The 23,042-nt window shown below is 37.7% G+C and overlaps 1 protein-coding gene across 1 annotated transcript in view; it reads left to right on the plus strand.

Annotated features, from left to right (window-relative positions):
* RAB2A (RAB2A, member RAS oncogene family) overlaps positions 1-23,042 on the plus strand; it is a 113,396-nt gene that overhangs the window by 39,895 nt on the left and 50,459 nt on the right. The window contains exons 3-5 of the mRNA XM_053558599.1: positions 8,660-8,727; positions 18,491-18,573; positions 18,994-19,086. Coding sequence (XP_053414574.1) covers positions 8,660-8,727; positions 18,491-18,573; positions 18,994-19,086 — 244 coding nt within the window. The remainder of the gene's footprint in view (positions 1-8,659; positions 8,728-18,490; positions 18,574-18,993; positions 19,087-23,042) is intronic.

Genomic DNA, 23,042 nt, shown 5'->3' on the forward strand with positions numbered 1-23,042 from the left:
CATATACCGAGGGTGGTGGGTTCAAACCCGGCCCCGGCTTAACTGCAACCAAAAAATAGCCGGGTGTTGTGGCGGGCGCCTGTAGTCCCAGCTACTCGGGAGGCTGAGGCAGGAGAATCGCTTAAGCCCAGGAGTTGGAGGTTGCTGTGAGCTGTGTGAGGCCACGGCACTCTACCGAGGGCCATAAAGTGAGACTCTGTCTCTACAAAAAAAAAAAAAGATGGTTCATGGGCTGTTGCCCTGGACCAGCAGTGTTCATATTGCCTAGGAGCTTGTTATGGAATCTACTGAATTATCATCTGCATTTTGACAAGATTTCTAAGTGATTCATATGAGCATTAAAGTTGGAAAAGCAGGGGGAGAGGTTTTTAAATATTGATTATCCAGCTAGAAATATATTTTGTCTGCCCTTGCACACATTTGAGCACATAACCACACTCGCTGGCTTTTCAGTGCCTTTACTGCTTCTTCCAGGGAGCGAGCTTCTACCCTGCGTCAGCCACTCATTGGCGCTGTCACTCGCAGGACCTTGTGGTTAACCAGAGTCCGGAACCATTCCAGAATTTCAGTTTTACATATCTGGCTGTTCGAGTATCCCTCCCATCCTTCCAACTCACTTTGGAAGAACAGCTCTAGTTCCTAGTGTTAACCATTTTTTTTTTTTTTTACCCCATCAGAGCTATAATTTATTGATCTTAACCGTCTTTTCATTCTCATCTCTCTCACGTTCTTTCTTTCCTCCTTACTCAGCTTCACTTCTGACTACTATGTGTTTATAATCATTCCTGCATATTCTCAGTCCCATTGTCCCTCTCTTGCTTCATCAGAGCCTTGTGGATTAAATTCACATGTCTACTGTCCATGCCAGATGTGTATAGCTAGACGTGGCTGGAGAAAAACAGAGCCATGCTAACTCTTCTTTTAATTTCTTGGACACTAAGATGTAATCCCTTAGTGCCTGACAATTGCACTTCACTGTTCCTGTAGAACTCGATCCTACTTTCTTCTTGCTCTGTAAGCACGCAGTGCCTTCCCCATGTTTACCCTCAGCTGATAGCCTTGGTGTCTATTTCATTCAAAAAATAGAAGCAAGTAGAAGAGCATTTTCAAAGCTTTCCACTATCGATCAACCCCCTAACATGCACTGTGTCCGTAAACTCAGCCTCTGTTTGCTGCTGTGGGTGAACTCTTAACTTCCTCCCAAGGCTTCTCCTCAAGGACTCTGGCTTTAATAATTCTTTTTTCTTCTAAGCATCACTAGTTTTTTCAGTTTTGATGATTACTTTTCATTACTGCATTTTTTCTCTCATTTTAGATTAAAGTTCTCCAAAGTAATTTTCCATATTTGCTGTTTCCGGTTTGTTTCCCCTCATTTCCTTTGTGAATCTGCTCCACTCAGCCCCTTCCCATATGCATTTCCAGCTTACTTACTCAACATCTTTCTTAGATGTCTAGGAACTTCTCGAACTTAACGTGCAAATAGTTTCTGATTTTTTTCTCATGAACACACCCATATACACACCAATACTCATCCTCCCAGATGTATTTATCTTCTAAACTTTTTATAGAAGTAAATATAAGTAAGCAAATGATTTCCTGCCAGTATAAAGTAACATCCATGACAGCAAATAGTTTTATCTATTTAGACTATTGTTGTATTCTCAGGACCTGGTTATACAGTAGGGACTCAATAAATATTGCTAAATGATCCGGGCACAGAGTGCCTGTAATCCTAACACTCTGGGATGCTGAGGCAAGAGTATTGCTTGAGCTCAGGAGTTTGAGATCAGCCTTAGCAAGAGGGAGACACCCATCTCTACTCAAAATAGAAAAACTAGGCTGGATATGGTGGCTCACTCTTTTAATCCTAGTACTCTGGGAGGCCGAGGTGGGTGGATTGCTTGAGCTAAGGAGTTCGAGACCAGCCTGAGCAAGAGCAAGACCCAGACCCGTCTCTACTAAAAGAAAAACTGAGGCGAGAGGATCACTTGAGCCCAAGAGTTGGAGGTTGCTGTGAGCTATGATGACACCATCACTCTACCCATGCAACAGCTTGAGACTCTCCAAAAAAACAAAAGAAAGAAAGAATAACTAGCCAGGTGTTGTGGCGGGCTTCTGTAATCCCAAGTACTCAGAAGGCTTAGGCAGGTAGATTACTTGTACCCAGGAATTTGAGGTTGCTGTGAGCTGTGAAACCATAGCACTCTACCCAGGGAGACAGAGTGAGACTCTGTCTCAAATAAATAAACAAATAAATATTACAAAATGAATATACTGAGAAGAAGCTTCACAAAGCAGTATTTACTGGTGTAGCGCTTGATGCTTGCTTTCCTTTGTTTTCTACTATTCAGTTATGTTGTTTTACAGATAGTGCTAGTTACAGTCCACTAATTCCTACTGCATTTATTTCACTGCCTGCTGATGGACAATGTGACAAATATCGGTCTACATTAGGCCTTTTATATGTTGATTCCGTCTTCCTACCCATTTCCCTCACTTCCTTCTTTAAACCAGTCAACCTATAAGAAATGACAGAAGTGAAAGTGTACTTTTGGGGAAAAGGTGGTAGAATTGAAGCATCATTTCTTCCATTAGGCGTCCCACGGGGAGTCAGTTAAAAAATACACCTCATTTCTTTGGAATTCAGTTTTCTGGTAATTTGGGTTATTTAGAACGACATGGCCAAGAACTAGGATAACTTAAAAGATCACTTGAATATGTAATGAAGATCTTACAAAGTCTACTTAGCTGATTTTTAAAATGTAAATATAGTTTCCTCTCAGGGTATGATCATTGTGAACATATTGTAAAAATCTACAGAAAGTTAAATATCCTGCATATTTACAGGTTAGTCATGATGGATCTCTTGCACCCAGGAGTTCAAAACCAACCTGGGCAATAAGCAAGACCCCATCTCAGAAAAAATGTGAAGAGACTTTTAAATTTGAAGAGAATTTCATTAAATTTATTAATTTGGAGACAATATGTTTTCATAGTATTCAGATTGTCTACGTAATATGTTTTTATTTATTTAGAATTTTTTAAATGCTCTTTAGCAACATTTTACAGTTCTGTTCATTTAGGCCTTTTCTACATTTGTTTTGGTATTTTATGATTTTGTTGCTATTTTGAGTAGATTCTTTTCATCATTGTTAAATTATTTTGCATGCCTTAGGTCAGTGTTTTTCAACATTTTTATCTCACAACACACTTGAACCTATAGTTAAACTTCATGGCATGCTTTCATTATGTTGCTTTAAAAAAAAAAAAAAAGAGTAGGCTCGGCGCCTGTGGCTCAAGTGGCTAAGGTGCCAGCCACATACACCTGAGCTGGCGGGTTCGAATCCAGCCCGGCCCGCCAAATATGACGGCCAATAATGACGGCTGCAACCTGCCCCCCCACCCCCCCAAAAAAATAGCCACACATTGTGGCAGGCGCCTGTAGTCCCAGCTACTTGGGAGGCGGAGGCAGGAGAATCGCTTGAGCCCAAGAGTTGGAGGTTGCTGTGAGCTGTGAAGCCATGGCACTCTACCCAGGGCGACAGCTTGAGGCTCTGTCTCAAAAAAAAAAAAAAAGAGTAAAAATGGGGATATATTTACTGTGCTTTGAACTTCTTTCAAAAATAACTTCATAATCTTTAAAATTTTTCAAGGCTCCCCTACAATCCTCTCATGGCATACCAGTTGAAAATCACTGGTAGGTAGACAGTTTGGTCTTACCTGTAAATTACATTTTTTCCCTAGCTAATATTTATATCTCTTAGTTTTTTGTTGTAATTTTTGAACAAAATCTCTAGAATAATTTCTTTCTTTTCTTTTTTTTTTTTTTTTCCGAGGCAGAGTCTAGGTCTGTCACTCTGGCTAGAGTTATGTGGCTTCAGCCTAGCTCATAGCAACCTCAGACTCTTGGACTCAGTGGTCCTCCTACCTCAGCCTCCAGAGTAGCTGAGTCTACAGGCATATACCACCACACCCAGCTGATTTTTCAGGTTTTAGTAGAAATGGGATATCACTTTATTCAGGCTGGTCTGAAACCTCTGACCTCAAGCCGTCCTCTTCCCTAGGCCTCCCTAGGGATTATGGGATTATGAGTGTAAGCCACTGCTCCTGGCCTCTAGAATAATTTCTGAGTTGAAGACATTGTTATATTTTTCTCAGTATAATTTGAATTCCTCTACTCTTTTACCATTAAGTATGGTGTTTGCTATTTTGTTTCCCATAGAAAATTAAGGACATTACTTTTTGCATATAGTTTTCCTTTATTTCTAGAATTAGGAAAAATCAGGCCATCTTCCCACAGGCCTCCATTTTGAACCTCTGCAGTGTGTAAGTTCCAGGAACAGGACATTGGAGTAGATATACTCTCATACCATCTAAGGGGGGATAAGCCTGGCTTTTTGCTTGATACCTAGTTCTGTAGTCTGCTTTGACATCCCCACTGTGTGTCCCAGCAGCTTGGAGGTTCTAGCCTTGACGTTACACAGAAGCCTGAGTGGACATTCCCAGCGTTACGTAGGGGAATGAGCCACATTCTCCCCTCTGCACATGTCTATACCTCTGCAGTCTCCTGGCTGAGGCAGGTAACCCTCTCTGACAGAGTCTGCCATCATTAGTCATGTGGGTGGTAGTTCAGAAATTCTGATGCATAATATGGAATAATGGGAAGTATGGCTGACACCCTGGATGCTTATTGTGTGTCAGGCAGTGTTCTGTTTTACATGTAATAACTCTTTCAATCTTCAAAGAAACTTCATGAGATAGGAATCATAAATATCATTTTACAGATGAAGGGGTTTACGGGATCACACTAAGTAGGTACTGTTAACAAGTGCTAAGTAAATGATATAATTACTATGGAAGGATAATAATGATTTGGAGACAATTAGAAAAATGTGTCTTGCATTCAGAGTATTTTGTTGTGGAAAGTTGGAAATGAATAAAATATTTAAAAAAAATAAGCATCTCTCCTGACAATGTCAGATAAATGAGGTCTTGACTCCACTGAAAATTTCTTATGCAGCCAATTCACTATTAATTGAAAATGTATCTGGGAAGAGAGAGCCTTGAGGGTATAGGAAATGGTGATTTGTCCCATATCAAAAGATAAGGAAACCTTTCTAAATGAGATTCTCAAGCATATACACACGTAAAGGATTTAAAAATTCTAGCAATCGAGAAGAGAACACAGGTTTTGTTTTTTTGTATTTATTTCTGAGATTTCCAGGACATATTAGGATTTAGTATTTTCTTTTGCCATATAGAATACAAGGGTAAAACCTATACTGGACCCAGTCATAAGATGGTAAATGAGAAATAACTATATTACTGAACCTCAAATTGAGTCTGTTTTTGTTTTATTTAATGAGAAAATAAAAATGCTAGTTTTTCAATAATTTGACAGCACTTGTCAATTTTTCCTTCGGACATGTATGTATATATTTTTTCCTACCACTATTCTTTATTTTGTGCCTCATTTCTTCTTGTTATTAATTCTCTGTCCTGACCCTATTGTTATATGAATTTAAAGCATTAGTTGTATTTTGACATTTCCCTGCTTTAGAAACATTCTTGGGCGGCCCCTGTAGCTCAGTGGGTAGGGCACCAGCCACACACACCGAGGCTGGCAGGTTCAAACCCAGCCTGGGCCAGCTAAACAACAATTACAACTGCAACAAAAAAAATAGCTGGGCTTTGGGGCAGGCGCCTGTAGTTCCAGATACTAGGGAGGCTGAGGCAAGAGAATTGCTTAAGCCCAAGAGTTTGAGGTTGCTGTGACCTGTAATGCTACGGCACTCTACCCAGGGCTACAGCTTGAGACTCTATCTCAAAAGAAAAAAAAATTCTTGATTTTTCTATGACAGGTTTATTTTATTTTATTTTATTTTATTTTGAGACAGAGCCTAAAGCCATTGCCCTGGGTAGCCTGCCAGCCTGCCGTGGCGTCACCGCTCACAGCAACCTCAAACACCTGGGCTTAAGCGATTCTCTTGCCTTAGCCTCCGAAGCAGCTGAGACTACAGACACCCACCACAACGCCTGGCTATTTTGTGGTTATAGTTGTCATTGTTGTTTGGCAGGCCCAGGCTGGATTGGAACCTGCCAGCTCTGATGTATGTGGCTGGTGCTGTAGCTGCTTGAGCTACAGGCGCTGAACTGACAGGTTTATTTTAAATTGTATATATTTTTAAAAAGAGGCAAAGACTTGGTTTGAAGACTTTATTAAGCTTCACCAACTTTTCTTTGGTAACTTTGAATAAAGAAATAAACATACAAAGTCCGATTTTGGCTAAGTTAAGCAAAAGGGAATATTCTAGAATATCTGGAGTACAACTCGCAGTATGTTGGAAACTTGGGGCTTGGGAATGGAAAGGAGTAAAGCGTCTTAGAGGCCAGGAAGCAGGAATTCTAATGGCAGCCCTGCAGTGGGGGCTGTCTCATTAGCCTTGGTCTGCTAGGGTGGATGGTCACCTGTCAGTTTCAGTGTCTTTATTCCCCTGCTCAAGATGTCAGTTCTAGAGAAGGAGCATCTGCTTGCCCTTGCCTGCCTACCTTTGCTATTAGAGGTGTTCCAGTGTATGTTTCTAGTTCATAGTTGCTTTTTGTTAAATTTGGTACATTATGCATTGAATTCAAGAAATTTTGAATCCCAGTGAGTGATGCAGATGTTTTGGGGTTGTGGTTAATAGCCAGCTCATCCATGACAATGAAGAGAAAAATAGAATTTCTCTTTCTCTCCCCCCAGTTTGCTGGTAGAAACAAGAGATTCATGAAAAGACTTGCACTCCGTCACATATCTTGCTTACATGTAGGATTTTATGCTTCAGTATATTCCTGTTAAATACTGGATATTTCAAAGAACATTTGTATCATACTTAGTAACTGGTTTCTTCCCTCAGCTACATTCGTTTTCATGTCATGGGTAGTGGTTTTGTGTGTGTCCCCACTCCATGGCACAGAACAGGTATAATCTATGTAGACTGAGATAGTTGTATGTGGCACAGTTTTACAATTTTCTATTTTCGAGTGCATGGCAGACTTCTGGGTCTCATTTTCTCTAGCTTTCCTGTATTTCTGAGCTTGAGATACATGACCATCACCTTAGTTTCTTGGTATTAACTATGCCTGTATTAAAATGTAAAGCCCCATCAAGTTTTATATCAGGTGAGGACAAATTACCTTTCTTTCTCACCTCCTAATCACAGTTGGAGGACTTTCAGGATATACTGAAATGGAATTCCGACATTGGGCAGTGCATGCTTTTCTGGACACTAAAAGCTGTTGATCTGCCCGGGTGACATCTAATTTCTGGGGATTGTGTGTGTTCTTCGCTTAATCCTGAGTGATGTAAAAACTGATAGAACACACTGCAGACAGCAATGATTTAGTGTAAGTGATATACTACTTTCAGAGGCCTCTTTACAGCTGTTTGCTACTCTAAAATTGTCCCCTGTATTTCATTCCTATTTTGATAATGGAATGAATACTTTCCAAAAGGATGATACATTTAAGTTAAAAAGCCAAAGTAGTAAACTTGTGAATGTAAAGTCTGTATTTCCTTTAACCTGCAATCCTATTTCCTGTAGTTTGCCTAAAATTATAGTAAGATGAAAAATGTTTGCTAGAAATACATTTCAGCACTCACTATTTAGTGAAAATATGGGAACAGCCTAAATTTGTACCTACCTAAATAGAGTACCAATTTAGTAAATGATCTATACACAAAGTAATGTTGTACAGACCTCAAAAATAATGCTGTAGTTTTATGTTTACTAATTTGCAAGATGTGTAGTATAATGTCCATGACATATTTTTATTTTTATTATTTATTTATTTGTTTGAGACAGAATCTCAAGCTGTCACCCTGGGTAGACCATGCTGTGGTGTCACAGCTCACAGCAACCTCAAACTCTTGGGCTTAAGCGATTCTCTTGCCTCAGTCTCCCTAGTAGCTGGGCCTACAGGTGCCTGCCACAGTGCCCAGCTGTTTTTTTGCTACAGCCGTCATTGTGGTTTAGCTGGCCCCGGGCTGGGTTTGAACTCACCAGCTTTGGTGTATGTGGCCAGAGCCTCTATCCCCTGAGCTATGGGTGCTGCCCATGACACGTTTTTAGATAAAGAACAAATTGCAGAACAACATTAATATGTTTTCATTTTAAAAATTGTGTACTCATTTTTGTGTGTGTTTTTATTCATAGAGCACTGTCTAGAAGTATGTTTAAACAGTGGTTATATCCAGTAAGCTGATATAGAGATTTCTTTCCTCCTTGGTTATCCATGTAGGGAATCAAGACTGTGATGTCAAAATTCATGTGTCCTATTTAGTGATTTTTATATTATTATAGTTTTAAGAAATCGTAGTATTTAATATTTGTGACTAATAATTATGGCGCTTGGATCTTTTCCTTAGTTGTTTTTATGTTACTGAGCATGTGAAGCATGAAGACACCACAGTTGATTTCTTAATACTGACTATTCCAGACTTCAGTATTTTAATTATGCCCTTAGCTTATGTCTTATTAGCACCTTTGTCTTGGCTTATATATTTTCTTAGACTAGGTGCTATATTTATTAAAGCTTGTCCTAAAAATAGACATTCTGTTTTTTAATCCTGGGATATGCCAACTAGTTTGTGTAACAAATCATTTTCTACTCTATTCAGGCGTAGAATTTGGTGCTCGAATGATAACTATTGATGGGAAACAGATAAAACTTCAGATTTGGGATACGGTAAGTATAGCAAAAATGCATTGTTTGACCTAAATAAAGTTTTATAAGAATACACTTTATTTTTTGATGTTTTTTATGCCTGTTAATGGTCAGACACTAACATCCTACAGCCATGAGATGAAATGTGGTACTAAGAAGATTAATTTTTCTGTCTTCAGCAAAAAAAAAAAAAAAAAAAATGTTTAAATAAGAGATGGGGGTCTCACTGTGTTGTCCAGGCTAATCTTGAACTCCTGGACTCAGGTAAGCCTCCTGCCTCTGCCTCCCAAGTAGCTAGGACTTAAAAGCATATACCACTGTGCCTAGCCCAGATTGGTTTTTCTTATCCAGTATTTGGAACAGGTGTGGGTGTTGGTGAGCATGTTTGAGAGAATGATTGGTCTATGTGGTCTAAATGGAAATGTTGTAGAAACTGTATTTTTAAGAGAAAAACAATCATATTTCTCAGGTAGACATATGAGGTAAAATAAAAATATCAGTACTGTCAAAAAACTTATCCTGCTTTTATACTAATTTATTTTAAAAATTTGATTTATTCCCAAGCACTTGAAGCCACCTTGTTCTTAATCCATATACTAATCCTGTCACATGTTAGAATGGGTACAGGCGAAACTTACTAAATGCAGAATACAAATGTCTACATACAATAATAAAGAAAATGCCACGAAGGCTACGTTGAACAGGTTGATGAGAATATTTCAGATTGTATATGAAACCAGCACATTGTACCCCTTGATTGCAAATAATGTACACAGCTATGATTTAACAGTAAAAAAAAAAAAATTTTTTTTTTAATTTGATTTATTCCCAAGCACTTGAAGCCACCTTGCTCTTAATCCATAGACTAATCCTGTCATTTACCCTGGTGCATTGAGTACATATTACATGCCATACTATGTAGCTCTTAATGGTGGTTTCTCATCTAAACCACAAAATAAAGAAAATGATTTGAGTAACTGTTTATTCTCCCATTTTAGATGCATAAAAGTGAAGGTACTGTATTATATACGGTGGATGCCTTAAGGTAACCGTTTTCAAATTTTTTTGTTTCAGGACCCTTCTAAAATTTAATGAAGACCCCAACGAGCTTTAGCTTATTTGGCTTTAAGCTGTCAGTATTTACCATGTTAGAAATTAAAACTGAGAAAGTTCACTTTAACCTTATTACTTGTTAGGATAAACAATGCAATTTTAATGGAAACTAAGTTTTTCTAAACCAAAAAAATTCTTTATTTTTCTAGTGACAATAGTGGCATCATATTACATTTTAAAAAATGTCTCAGCTGCCTGCTTAATAGAATATCCTGGATTCTCATATCTGTTTCTGCACCGATTTCTTATATGTTTTTCAGTTAAAATATATAAAGAAAATCTAGCCTCACACCAACAGGCAGTTGGGAATGAAGGACCACATTGCCCCTTACAGAATTTGAGGAACTCTCAGTCTTATAGACTGGATTCCTGAGACCAGGCGACTTGCTGAAGGCTGTTGTAAGATCTAGGTTTCCTGATACTTCCTACGCTTTACGCACTTGTCCCTTCAATGTTGGAACCCCACAGCTCTATCTTGCCTGTCCTAGAATTGTCTATTGTGTCTGGGTTCTTGAGCTTTCTTACCTTATCTTCAATGAAGTTTCATAGTTTAACCCTTTCTGAGGGGTTTTCCCTCTGAGCCTAAAGCATCTCAAAACTTTTTTGATTTACATTCTCTCAGGCAATATGATTTCATAATTGTGTGGAAAGAAAATATAAAATGTGCAGAATCCCTTCTTTCTAGAAAATTAATCATTTCTAACCAAAAGGAAACATTTTTTATTTCTGTATGAAGGATTTCTCTCATCTTTTGCAGAACTGACTTCATAAACTCAGTTGGATTTTTAGCTAGTAACCTGGGCATCACACATCTTCCAGTGGTGTGGGAGCCAGGCTGCTCACTGTTCTTTAATAAACACGTTTTTCATGTCTTATCCTTTGCATAAATACTTGCTTTACTTGAAGTGATTTTTTTCCCCTCTTTTCCATTTAAGAACCAGCTATTATGTGAACTCCTTTGTGAAGCCTTTCTGACCCCCATGGAAATAACTGATTCTTCCCATAATATTTTATGCATATTTCTGTGACCCCGTTGTCATTATAGTTTTTTTGTTCACATATCTACCCTCCTCAAAATAAACATTGTAAGGAAAGGAACCAACTGTATCTTATTCCACTTTGTGCCTTGTATTGTTAGCTTGTTGACAAAATAATAAAGTTATTGGTAAATTTTATTAAGTGAATGACTAGAGAATCTCATTTTTTCTAAGCAATTTGTCGGCTCATTTGATCTGTTCAGGAGACAGGTGCATAGTTTCAAAGAGAAAGGTTTAATATAGTAATGATGATTATGAGATGTTTTAAACATAAACTGCCTTAGGTAGTTTATTCATTTGTTCTTCTATCCTTAGAATATTTCCATGAATAATCTTTTTTTGTGTGTGTGGGGGGGTGTTGAATAAGCCATTCATTCTCCATTCGTCTCTCTTGTGGGTTAACCAGTCATGCATTCTTTTGCTAGGAGCCTCTTTTTTTCAGTTTTACGTGGCGGTGATCTATCAGAAGAAATCTAAAATAGTTTCTCATACCAGACAGTATGGGAGGGAAACAGAAGAAAAATCATCATTTGCATTCCCCTAAGAAAGCGGAGGGCTAGTTTTTCTCTCTTACCAACAAAGCTGTGTGGAGCATTATAGGAACGAAGGGCCTGTCCCAGATTTTAAGGATTATTCGAAAAAATTGAACTTCTTTTGAAGGTTATTTCTTGAGTCTTTTGTCTTATAGGTTTTCTTCATATTTTCATTGGTTCTCCTTTGTACCTAACTTCAAAAACTTTTCAGTAAATGTAATCTAATACAAATTAAGGGTGGTTTCATGCTCAGTTTATATATAAAAAACAATATTTTTCATAATATTAATGTTTTACAGTGTGTCTCTATACATTTGGATGGCTAGTTACATTTTTAGTAGCGAGAGTTATACCTAGTCCTGACCCAGAACAATTACAAAACCATCTTAGAGTCCTCTGGGGGAAAATTTGACAAATGTTAGGATTTGTTTAGTTAGCCTGAAAGAAATAAAACTTTTTTTCCCAATGGCCAAATTTTGGTATTTTAGGATATTTGTCATTCATTGTATATTTGTTTTTATACCCTCCCTCCCCAACAAAAAATTTAAAGTTAGTTTCCTGACAAAATTTTCACAAACAACACCTTTGCTTTCTTTGGCAAATAGTAAGTATAGTTGCTTTAAAACCGTCAGTCAGTTTCACAGCTGGAAGCAGTGATAAGCCTCTATCAGTGCCTCCTTTCAAAGCACTTTCCCCTGGCCCTCCAGTGAGTGACCTTTTTTCCTATTATTAAAAGCGGAAAGGCCAAACCCTTCGAATATTCTTGGTGTCTACCAGGGTAGGTCAAAGAAGAATCAGAAATTGCTCCGGGTTCCTGTTTACTGGCCTATGGAAAAAGGGCAGAAGTTTGTTCTCCCTGTCAGATACCATCCTGCTGTGCTCCTGCCTCCTTGCACTTTGTCACTCTTCTCAGTTGTCTTCCCAGCACATTCAAATACATTCGACTCTCCACCCCACCCCGAAAATTTGTAGCACACACAGTTAAGTCCATATATCTGTTTAACTTTTCCTAGAAATTTTTTTTAACATTTACAGATATTTTTATATCAAGTCAGAATTAGTAAAACTATTTGACAAAGTTATGTGGAAATTTACACACAAAAAGTTCCTTCTCACAGGACTTTTTTTTCCCTTTACAAAACGTGTTAGGTTATATTCTTGACTTTTTATCAAAAAACTGAATAATTATTTCATTGCATCAATAAGGATGCAGTGGGGCTAGGGAAAGGGCCTAGGACCTGTATGGGAGGGCTGGAAGCAATCCTGTCTCCACGTCTGCTTTTCTTCTCTGACCTATCAACAAAACGCCTCCCCAGCTCATCCCACGGGAGTCTGTCCTTGAAAAGTTTAGAGATCTGTTTTTCCTCTTTAGGCACCCATTTTCTTGAACAGCCACAGGGACAGGAGACTGTCTTAGACATCTCATTCTACTCTAATGATTACCTCCTGCATGTGGCCTCCACTTTATTTTAGATGGCAGCATTAAAAGAATCTGAAGTTGGCAAATTATATGCTCTGAGTCTTTTTCTCAATCCTCAACTTTTGTAAAAGCATTCTGCTTTTCTTTCTAGATTATTTCCAACCCTTGTTTTCTTTCACTGGATCTACTTTAGTTTCTGTAGGAGACTCTTTTAAAAGGCCCAGAATTAAATAGTCCAGGTTGGTTTTTCCAACATCCTTGCTTATGGACACTTGATTCTTACTAATCTTACTATCATCCAGAATAGAAGTTTTGTTCATGCACGTGGATTGCAAAATCTTTTTCCTTAGTGATAGCAGTTCCCTTTATCACAGGTCTAGATTTTTAAGTTGAATCTGTTTAACAAAATGCCTGAAATTAAAAGCATTGGCAAGGAACAATTTATTTGGCTAGTTAGAAATCCTATTTTCCTTCTGTTTGGTTCTTATCTGTGTTCTACACAGTTGGTGTTGTTAGACAACTAGCAAGGAAAGTAAGGGAAATATTCCTGTAATATTGATCTTCACAAATCTTAATTTTCTGTCATCTCTTTGGGATTAATCAGTATAACATATTTGAGTGCCTACTATAAATATATTTATATTTAAACATTATAAATTATTTAAGTTATATTAATAGTTAAGCTGTCTGTCCTTCAAGGAAAAATAAAAAGGAAAAAAGACAAGCATTTGAGCAGCACATTTTATCTAATCAATACTACCAGAACCAAATGACCAGAGGAAAGTGCTTTTGGATTTGTGAGAAAAGAATAACTACGAGCTGTCCGTAGACAAGCTTCCTAGCTTTGTGAAAGAAATTACAGGCTTGAACAGGACCTCAAAGGAAATGGAAATTGGATAGGTAGAAAGAGGAGAAAATAGTTCCTCAGACAAGAAATTAAGCAGGGGCACAAAAGCAGGAATATTCAGACTATAGGCAAGATAATCAGTGGGAAAAAATTGACTAATGAGTAAGACACTTAATAATGAATAGGAAAAAAGTTTCAAAAGACAAGTCAAAATCTAGTTCCCAAGAGCATAGAACTTTAAGTCAGGCTATTTAGAGATTTTTGAGTAATAGCTTAACATATGTAAAGTTGTATTTTATGTAGGTAATAGGAGGGGAAGAGGAGTTTAGATTACCACCAATTGCCAGCCACAAATGTTACTATAAAAATTGGTATTGATGGAAAGAACCAGACCCATGGGGCAGCCAATTTGGGGGGAATCTTTTATCGGGCAACTGGAAATAAATTTTTAAAGTTATGGCACAAAGGATCAAGTTTGTTTTATTTAGCTGTTCTCACATGGAAAATGAAGGTCTGTCTATGAGACTGCTCTTGTATGAATTTTCCCATAGCTCTGATTTTAACACTAAACATCAATACAAATGAGCATGCTCATTATTTCTTGAGACAGACTTGCTCTGCTCTACATTGTACATGTCTGGGTTGTTAGGTAATTGCCCCAGAGAAAGCCCCCCCTACTTTCTACAGACCAAGATTAACCATGGCCTGCCCCTAACGCCTGATCTGGCCAGGGCAGTAACTCCTTATTGGCTATTCTACCCTCCCATCACCATTCTAAGACTTCCCTGACTGAACCTATATAGCTCTCTCTCTCTCCCCTCTTCTCCTCTCTCTCTGTCTCCCTCGGTGGTCTCTCCTCTCTCTCTCTCTCCGTCTCTCCCCCTTCTTTCCTCTCTCTCTCTTTTCTGCCCTCTCTCTCTCTCTTCTTTTCTCTCCTCCTTGGTGCTGCTCTGCAACATCCCTCCCTGGCCAATAAAAACCTTTCGTACAAGTCTTGGTGGTCTATGAGATCTTTGCCGGTGGAGTGCCCCCCCTTTCATGGGTATCTTGTAGATTTTCTTTTTAAAAAATCAAACATTGCAATGTGAACTGATGAAAGGAAAGTTCATCATCCACTCTAGCCATCTCTAACTTGGGTTGTTTGTGCTCTGATGCTATTTATTTAGTTATTCCTGTTTCACTAAATGCATGTTTCTTTGTATCAGGGACTGCTATTAGGAATCGCTTACTACAGAGAATTCTATATTCTGTTTGGTTTCAAGTTTTAAAGGTCCTTTTAACCAACACTTTATAGTGAAGAGGATCAAATGTAACATCCATAATTATTAACATTCTTTTTCACCTAAAACAATACAGGTGCATCAGAGTTTGGACAGGTGTCTATTAAAGTGCTTTAAACCAGATTACTTTGCTATAATATGATCAATATGATTAACCATTGGGCTCACTCTTTGCAGTTAGTTGTTGTGTAACAGTTTATGTTTAGTTAGTGAAGCTATAATAAAACACTTTACTGGGCAAGATTTTTTTCAAGGCTATCAATATCATAACCACAGAGACAAGGCCAGAGTTTGTGATGGTTTTTATACAGAGGGGGGTCTCAAGAAACTATTCTGAATATTGATCTGTATTATAAAATAATCATAGATTTTAAGATGCATGCAGCTTCATTCATAGTCTTCATTTAGAATATGTGTGGATTTTTTTTTGCTTGAGTTTTTATTTGATTTCATAATGGCAAAAATCCAGATTCAATGGATTGAGTATGAAGCGCTACATTGTGTAAGTTATTTCCATGTTGGAAATATGTTTTTTGTTCTTTTTTGGGGAGGGAGGGTTTTTTGTTTTGTTTTGTTTTTTGTAGAGACAGTCTCACTTTATTGCCCTCGGTAGAGTGCCGTGGCATCACACAGCTCACAGCAACCTCCAGTTCCTGGGCTTAGGCAATTCTCTTGTCTCAGCCTCCCAAGTAGCTGGGACTACAGGTGCCCGCCCGGCTATTTTTTTTGTTTCAGTTTGGCCGGGGCCGGGTTTGAACCCACCACCCTCGGTATATGGGACTGGCACTGTACTCACTGAGCCACAGGCACCACATATGTATTTTGTTCTTTGCTAAATAATTTGAGAAGTATGAAAATGATTATAGAAATTTGCTTTTCTCCATTTCTTAAATTTATTTTTTCTTTACTCTTTTATTATATTTTATCTTGGCTGTAAACATGGAAGTTTTAGGTCTCACAATAGCAATGTGTTCATTTTAATTTATCCTACAAAACGTACTAGCCAGATCTTTTTAAAAAACTTTACCTTTGCTCATTGGTTAAACATGGGAGATGTAAGAGCCCTGAACCTGATTTTTATTCTGAACTAATGAAATATTCATCTTTTTTATATTATAATAGTCCCTCCTTGTCTGTAAGGGATACTTTCCAAGACCCCCCACTGGATGCCTGAAATTTAGAATAGCACCCTTTATGTACTTAGGTTTGTTCTATCCGATAACCAAGATGCTATACTTTGAACATACCTAATATAAAAATTTTAAACTTTGAGCTCTAACATGATGCTCATTGGAAATGCTCATTGTTGTGTTTCAGATTTCTGGATTACCTGATTTTCAGAATAGGGATACTCAATCAGTAAATTGCAAATATTTCAGAATCCAAAAGAATCTGAAGTACCGGTCCCAAGCATTTTGGACAAGGGATATTCCTCAGCAGGATGTGCAAGATTTCATCATACTACTAAGAATGGTGTTCAGTTTAAAACCTAGGATATTTTAATTTCTAGACCTTTCATTTAATGTTTTCAGACTGTGATTGGCCACAGGTAATTGAAACTGTGGGAAGCAAAACCACAAATAAGGGACAACTACTATATTTACTATAGAATCCTTTCTTGGTACATGTGATTCCCACAAAGATCTAGTCCTTTGTTTTCTCATGCTAAGCAATTAAAGAAGTTATTCTATAATTCTTCCATTTTTAACTTTGGATTTGAAAAGACTTTTTCAGAAAGATGTAACAATGTCATGCTTTTTTTTTTTTTGAGACAGAGTCTCAAGCTGTCACCCTGGGTAGAGTGCGTGGCATCCCAGCTCACAGCAATCTCTCCAACTCCTAGGCTTAAGTGATTCTCTTGCCTCAGGCTCCCAAGTAGCTGGGACTACAGGCGCTCACCACATTGCCCGGCTATTTTTTTTTCTCTCTTTCTTTCTTTCTTTTTATTTTTTGGTTGCAGCCGTCACCATTGCTTGGCAGACCTGGGCTGGATTTGAACCCATGAGCTCCAGTGCATGTGGCTGGTGCCCCAGCTGCTTGAGCCACAGGCGCCAAGCGACAATGTCATGCTTTTAACTGTAGTTTCTAGTTTTTTAACCCCAAACTATGTGAAATAATTAAGCTATTTTTACAGCTCTTTTGTATGACGCTGTTGTCAGTTTCTAACTAAGCATAAGACATTTTCTGTGTCAAAATTGGTTACTAAGAGGTCTAATTGTTAGTTTGCTCATGGGAGAAGTTATTAATATTTTCATTGAATCTTAGCATGTTAGGATTTACAGCTGTCCACTCTGTTGGGGTGGAGTACTGACCTTTTTATGCACAGGAGTGAGACGTTAGGATGTATTCTTTCATTCAGCAGGCTTTCTCTGAATGCCTGCTGTGTCCAGACCCAACCCTAGACCCTGGAGGTGGGAAGAATCGGAGGGAGGGCGTATAGAGGAAGGAGCAATGAAGTAAAGCATTATAGAGTGTTGAGTGTTATCACAGGATAGAACATGAGCTGTCTGTGTGCATTCTGTAGGTAGAAAGGGCTAAATGTTCACACTGGAAGAGCAAAACTTACAACGGGGAATCTTGAATAGTTTTCAAGTTAGTAGATTTTGAATATAAAAATTGTTAAAATAGGCTTTATTTTTACTTAATTAATAGGCTTATTTTTCTCAAAGTACTATAATATAAAAATGATTAAAAATGAAAAGAAACTTGATAAGAACTGTCTCAGTTTTAAATGTAGAGACAATACTTGCATTCCTCACCAGCCATTCTTTAAAAATAGAACATTTAGTACCACAAGTAAAAGAAAAATTACCTAGTTTTTCTTAATCTCTTGTGTCTGTTTCACAGTGGATATAAAGATGACTTTTATGTCCTGTTGCCTTTTGACAAGAATTATATATCAAATACAGAGAAAATTGATTAAGTGTGGAGAAAAAAATCATATAAATTAAATTTAGAACCATTTTCTGTTTTTCATAATAAAATGATTGCTCAAAGAATTCCATGTGATGACTGTTGAAGGCTTGCTGCAGTTTATGATATAACTGATAAAATCTGCATCCTTGGCCTTCCAACAACCTTTACACCAGCAGATGGTGGGCGTAAAGATGTCATTCATCATTTATTTACAATGGGCTTTATTTATTCTAGTGTTAACAGCTGCCCCAGGGAGTGGGATATTGAATTCAAATGTGAGGCTCTGGGTTATTTGCTTCCTTTCAAATTTGTCTTCAGAGCTTAGTTGCTAGGAGTCCATTCTGTCCTCTAATAATGATTCATGTATTGTGAAGCCATTCAGTAAATTGGGTTGTCAGGGTTTGCCAAAAAGGGTTTAGAGGTCTTGGGTGGGTGGGTGGGGTGCAGGAGTGGCTACATGTGTGTCTGGTTGATTTGAGCAACAGTGGTGTTATGTGACTTTTTCCTACGACTGGTGAAGTTAAGTTTTCTTTATTCCCTTTATTCCTCTCCTACCTGCCCATATTCTAAAAAGAATAACATGAAAATATAGAGAACATTGTATTAAAGAACTCTCTCAACCTTTCCTTTCTTCATAGGCAGGGCAAGAGTCATTTCGTTCCATCACAAGGTCATACTACAGAGGTGCAGCAGGAGCATTGCTAGTGTATGATATTACAAGGTGAGAACTTGGGACATTTCTACTTCAGTAGTCAATACAGAGAATTTGTCTAAATAATTATCATTATCAGTAATAAAAGAATAGCTTTGCTTTCATGAACTTGTCATTAAAATTATGTCTTGAATCAAATTTAAATGTACTACAAAAATCTGCAACTGAATTTTTTTAAATTTAAATAAGCACCCCAAATTGATCAAATTGGTTATATTTATTTATTCATTGGAATTTTCTAAAGTACTGCTACACTTAATTTATAAATTGAACTGTAATCAGTGAAGTTTAAACCCAGGTATTGTACTTGTTATCTGTTTCTCATTACATATATGGCTGATACTGGTGCGTCTTAATATGTATACTGTTCATGTACAAAACTAGGAGAAATGATTTGAAAATAGTAATCGGATTATTTTTTATGTTTAGGAGAGATACATTCAACCATTTGACAACCTGGTTAGAAGATGCTCGCCAGCATTCCAATTCCAACATGGTTATTATGCTTATTGGAAATAAAAGGTAAGAGAGACTAATTTAGAGCTTACATTGGATTAATGATGAAGACTGGGGAGTACTGTTTATGTGACTTATGTTCTACATTTGTTTAAATGTAAGTTACTGGCCTCTTAAATTATAAAATTTTGAAAATTCTAAAATATTTTCTTTGTCACCCTCAGTAGAGTGCTATGGCATCACAGCTCACAGCAACCTCCAGCTCTTGGGCTTAGGCAATTCTCTTGCCTCAGCCTCCCAAGTAGCTGGGACTACAGGTGCCCACCACAATGCCTGGCTGTTTTTTGTTGTTGCAGTTTGGCTAGGGCTGGATTTAAACCCACCACCCTTGCTATATGGGTTCAGCGCCCTACTCACTGACCCACAGATACCACCTTTAAGTAAATAAATTTGAAGGGGAAAAAAAGACAGTTAAAAAAATAGCAGTGGCTTTATCCCTCTAATCCCATCATTTTCAGAGGCAGAGGCAAGAGGATCACTTGGTCAGGAGTTCAAGACCAGCTTGGGCAACATAGCTAGACTCCCTTCTTTACAGAAAATAAAAATGAAAAAGTAACAAGGCATGGCAGCTTGTACCTGTAGTCCCAGCTACTTAGACCGATATATCACTTGAGCCCACTCCAGCCTGGGTAAGAAAGCAGGATCCTATTTCTTTGAGGTTGCTGTGAGCTGTGACAATACAGTACTCTACCGAGGGCAACATAGTAAGACTGTTGAAAAAAAAAAATTAAATTTATAGGCAAACTACAGACTGGGAGAAAATACTATCAAAACATATATCTCACAAAGGATTTGTATCTAGAATATCTACAGTAATTGTTACAGTTCATAATAAGAAGGCAGTCCAGTTTTTTTTAATGATTTAATGATTGAAGCTGGCACTTAACTATAGAAGATATATGGCTGGCCAGAATGTAAAAATAGTACAACCAAGAAATTCAGTCATTTCTTTAGAAATTAAACTTACATCTACCATACTCCTTACCAGAGGCAATCTGCAGCCTTCTGATTTCAAGATTGTTCTTTTTAAGCACCAAAGGAGGCAAGAAAAGTCTTGCCTTTCCCTGCTGCACCCCTTTCAGTGAAACAATGTGTTGTGTAAATTTTGGAGTCAGCTGAAAGGCTGCAGTGCACTGATGGACCTAAAACATCACATCTGCCTTCAAGACCTCTACCGGTAGCTATTTTACTCCTATATATTTACCCAACATAAACATGTTTTCATGCACCTTCAGAAAGAAATTGTTCACAAGTAATTTGTAGCAGCTTTGTTTGTAATAACCCAAACTGGGAACAACCCAAATGCCAATTAACAAGTCAATTGGTAACGAAATTGTGATTTAACTTTACAATGAAATATGTCTAAACAATAAAGAGGGATTGACCATTGATACATGGAACAAAGGCAGAGATTCTAAAAATAATTATAGTGAGTGAAAAAACCTAGACCAAAAAATACTATGTGATTGCATTTACATAAAATCCTGGAAGAGGCAGAGCACTATATAGTGACAGAAGGCAAATCATTTGCTGGCTAGGATACAGGTGGAATCAGGGATGGATTACCATGACGTATGCAGAAATTTTAGGGGACCAATGGCTTTTGAGGTATACATATGTCAAAACTAACCAAATTTTATATTTAAGTACAGTTTCTCTTATATCAATTATACCTCAACAAAGGTATCAAAAAGTATAATGTAGCAAATAACATTATGCTTATAGATTTTATTTATTTTTTAGATTTGATTTTAGATTATTATTTTTATAAAAATTGAGGTTTGCTATTAAGAGAAAATATTTGTGACATCTGCATTATAAAAGGCCAACTATTGATTACTTTTTTTGAAGAAGTATCTGTTACCACAGCATTCACTCAAGGCCTTCCTTGGATATTCTTTCCTTATTTAAATCATCTCATTAAACCTTTTTTTTTTTTTTTTGTAGAGACAGAGTCTCACTTTACTGCCCTCGGGTAGAGTGCCCTGGCATCACATGGCTCACAGCAACCTCCAGCTCTTGGGCTTATGTGATTCTCTTGCCTCAGCCTCCCGAGCAGCTGGGACTATAGGCACCCGCCACAACGCCCGGCTATTTTTTATTGTTGCAGTTTGGCCGGAGCTGGGTTTGAACCTGCCACCCTCGGTATATGGGGCCAGCGCCCTACTCACTGAGCCACAGGCGCCGCCCTCATTAAACCTTTTTAAGGTTGAAGCTATTGGAGGGAAGCTTTAATCTTTCAACCAAAGAAGTACTCATTCCATTATTCAATGTATGAAATAGTAAGAGAGTATTTGGAGAATGAAAAGAATTTCCATACCTTTTTTTATTAAATCATAGCTGTGTACATTAATGCAATTGTGCGGTACATGTGCTGGTTTTATAAACAATTTGAAATACTTCATCAAACTAGTTAACATAGCCTTCACTGCATTATCTTAATTATTATGTTAAGACATTTATATTCTACACTTAGTACATTTAACATGCACCCTTGTAAAATGCACCGTAGGTATGGTCCTACCAATTACCCTCCCTTCACCTATCCGCCCCTCCTCTCTCCCCTTCATCTTGGGCTGTAATTGGGTTATAGCTTTCATATGGAAGTGTGGGTGCTTACAAATTGGTTTCATAGTAGGGCCGAGTACATTGGATACTTTTTCTTACATTCTTGAGATACTTTGCTAAGAAGAATATGTTCTAGCTCCATTGTGTAAACATAAAAAAGGTAAAGTGTCTATCTTTTTTAAGGCTGCATGATATTCCATAGTGTACATATACCACCATTTGTTAATCTATTCATAGGTCAGTGGGCACTTGAGCTTCTTCCATGACTTAGCAATTATGAATTGGGCTGCAATAAACATTCTGGTGCAAATATCTTTGTTATACATTGATTTTTGGTCTTCTGGATATATACCTAGTAGATGAATTGCAGGATCAAATGGCAGGTCTATTTTTAGATTCCTAAGTGATCTCCAAACATCTTTCCAAAAGGAACGTATTAGTTTGCATTCCCACTAGCACTGCAGAAGTGTTCCCTTTTCTCCACATCCACGCCAACATCTCTGGTTTGGGGATTTTGTGATGTGGGCTAATCTTACTGGAGTTAGTTCATATCTCAAAGTGGTTTTGATTTGCATTTCTCTGATGATTAAAGATGATGAGCTTTTTTTCTTGTGTCTGTAAACCGTGCACCTGTCTTCTTCAGAGAAGTTTGTCTTCAAGTCCCTTGCCCACACTGAGATGGGATCACTTGTTCTTTTCTTGCTAATACGTTTGAGTTCTCTTTGGATTCTGGTCATTAAACATTTGTCAGAGACATAACCTGCAAATACCTTCTCCCATTCTGAGGGCTGTCTGCTTGCTTTACGTACTGTGTTCTTGGCTGTGCAGAAGATTTTTAGTTTGATCAGATCCTAGTAATGTGTTTTTGGTGTTGCTTCACTTGCCCAGGGGTTCCTCCTCATAAAATATTCTCCCAGGCCAATTTCTTCAAGTGTTTTACCTGCACTTTCTTTTAGTATTTTTATAGTTTCATGTCTTAAGTTTAAATCTTTTATCCAGTGAGAGTCTATCTTTGTTAATGGTGAAAGGTGTGGGTCTAGTTTCAGTCTTCTACAGGTTGCCAGCCAGTTCACCCATTTGTTAAATAGAGAGTCTTTTCCCCATTAAATGTTTTTGATTGGCTTATCGAAGATCAAATGATGCTAATTAGCTGGATTCATCTCTTGATTCTCTATTCTGTTCCATACATCTACCTCTCTGTTTTTGTGCCAGTACCATGCTGTTTTGATCACTATCGATTTATAGTGTAGTCTGAGGTCTGTTAGCGTAATTCCTCCTGCTTTGTTTTTATTTCTGAGTAATGTCTTGGCTATTCAAGGTTTTTTATGATTCCATATAAAATGAACTATTGTTTTTTCAAGGTTTTTTAAGTATGACAGAGGAGCTTTAATAGG

Source organism: Nycticebus coucang, chromosome 13 (genome assembly GCF_027406575.1).
Source record: "Nycticebus coucang isolate mNycCou1 chromosome 13, mNycCou1.pri, whole genome shotgun sequence".
Lineage (NCBI taxonomy): Eukaryota > Metazoa > Chordata > Mammalia > Primates > Lorisidae > Nycticebus > Nycticebus coucang.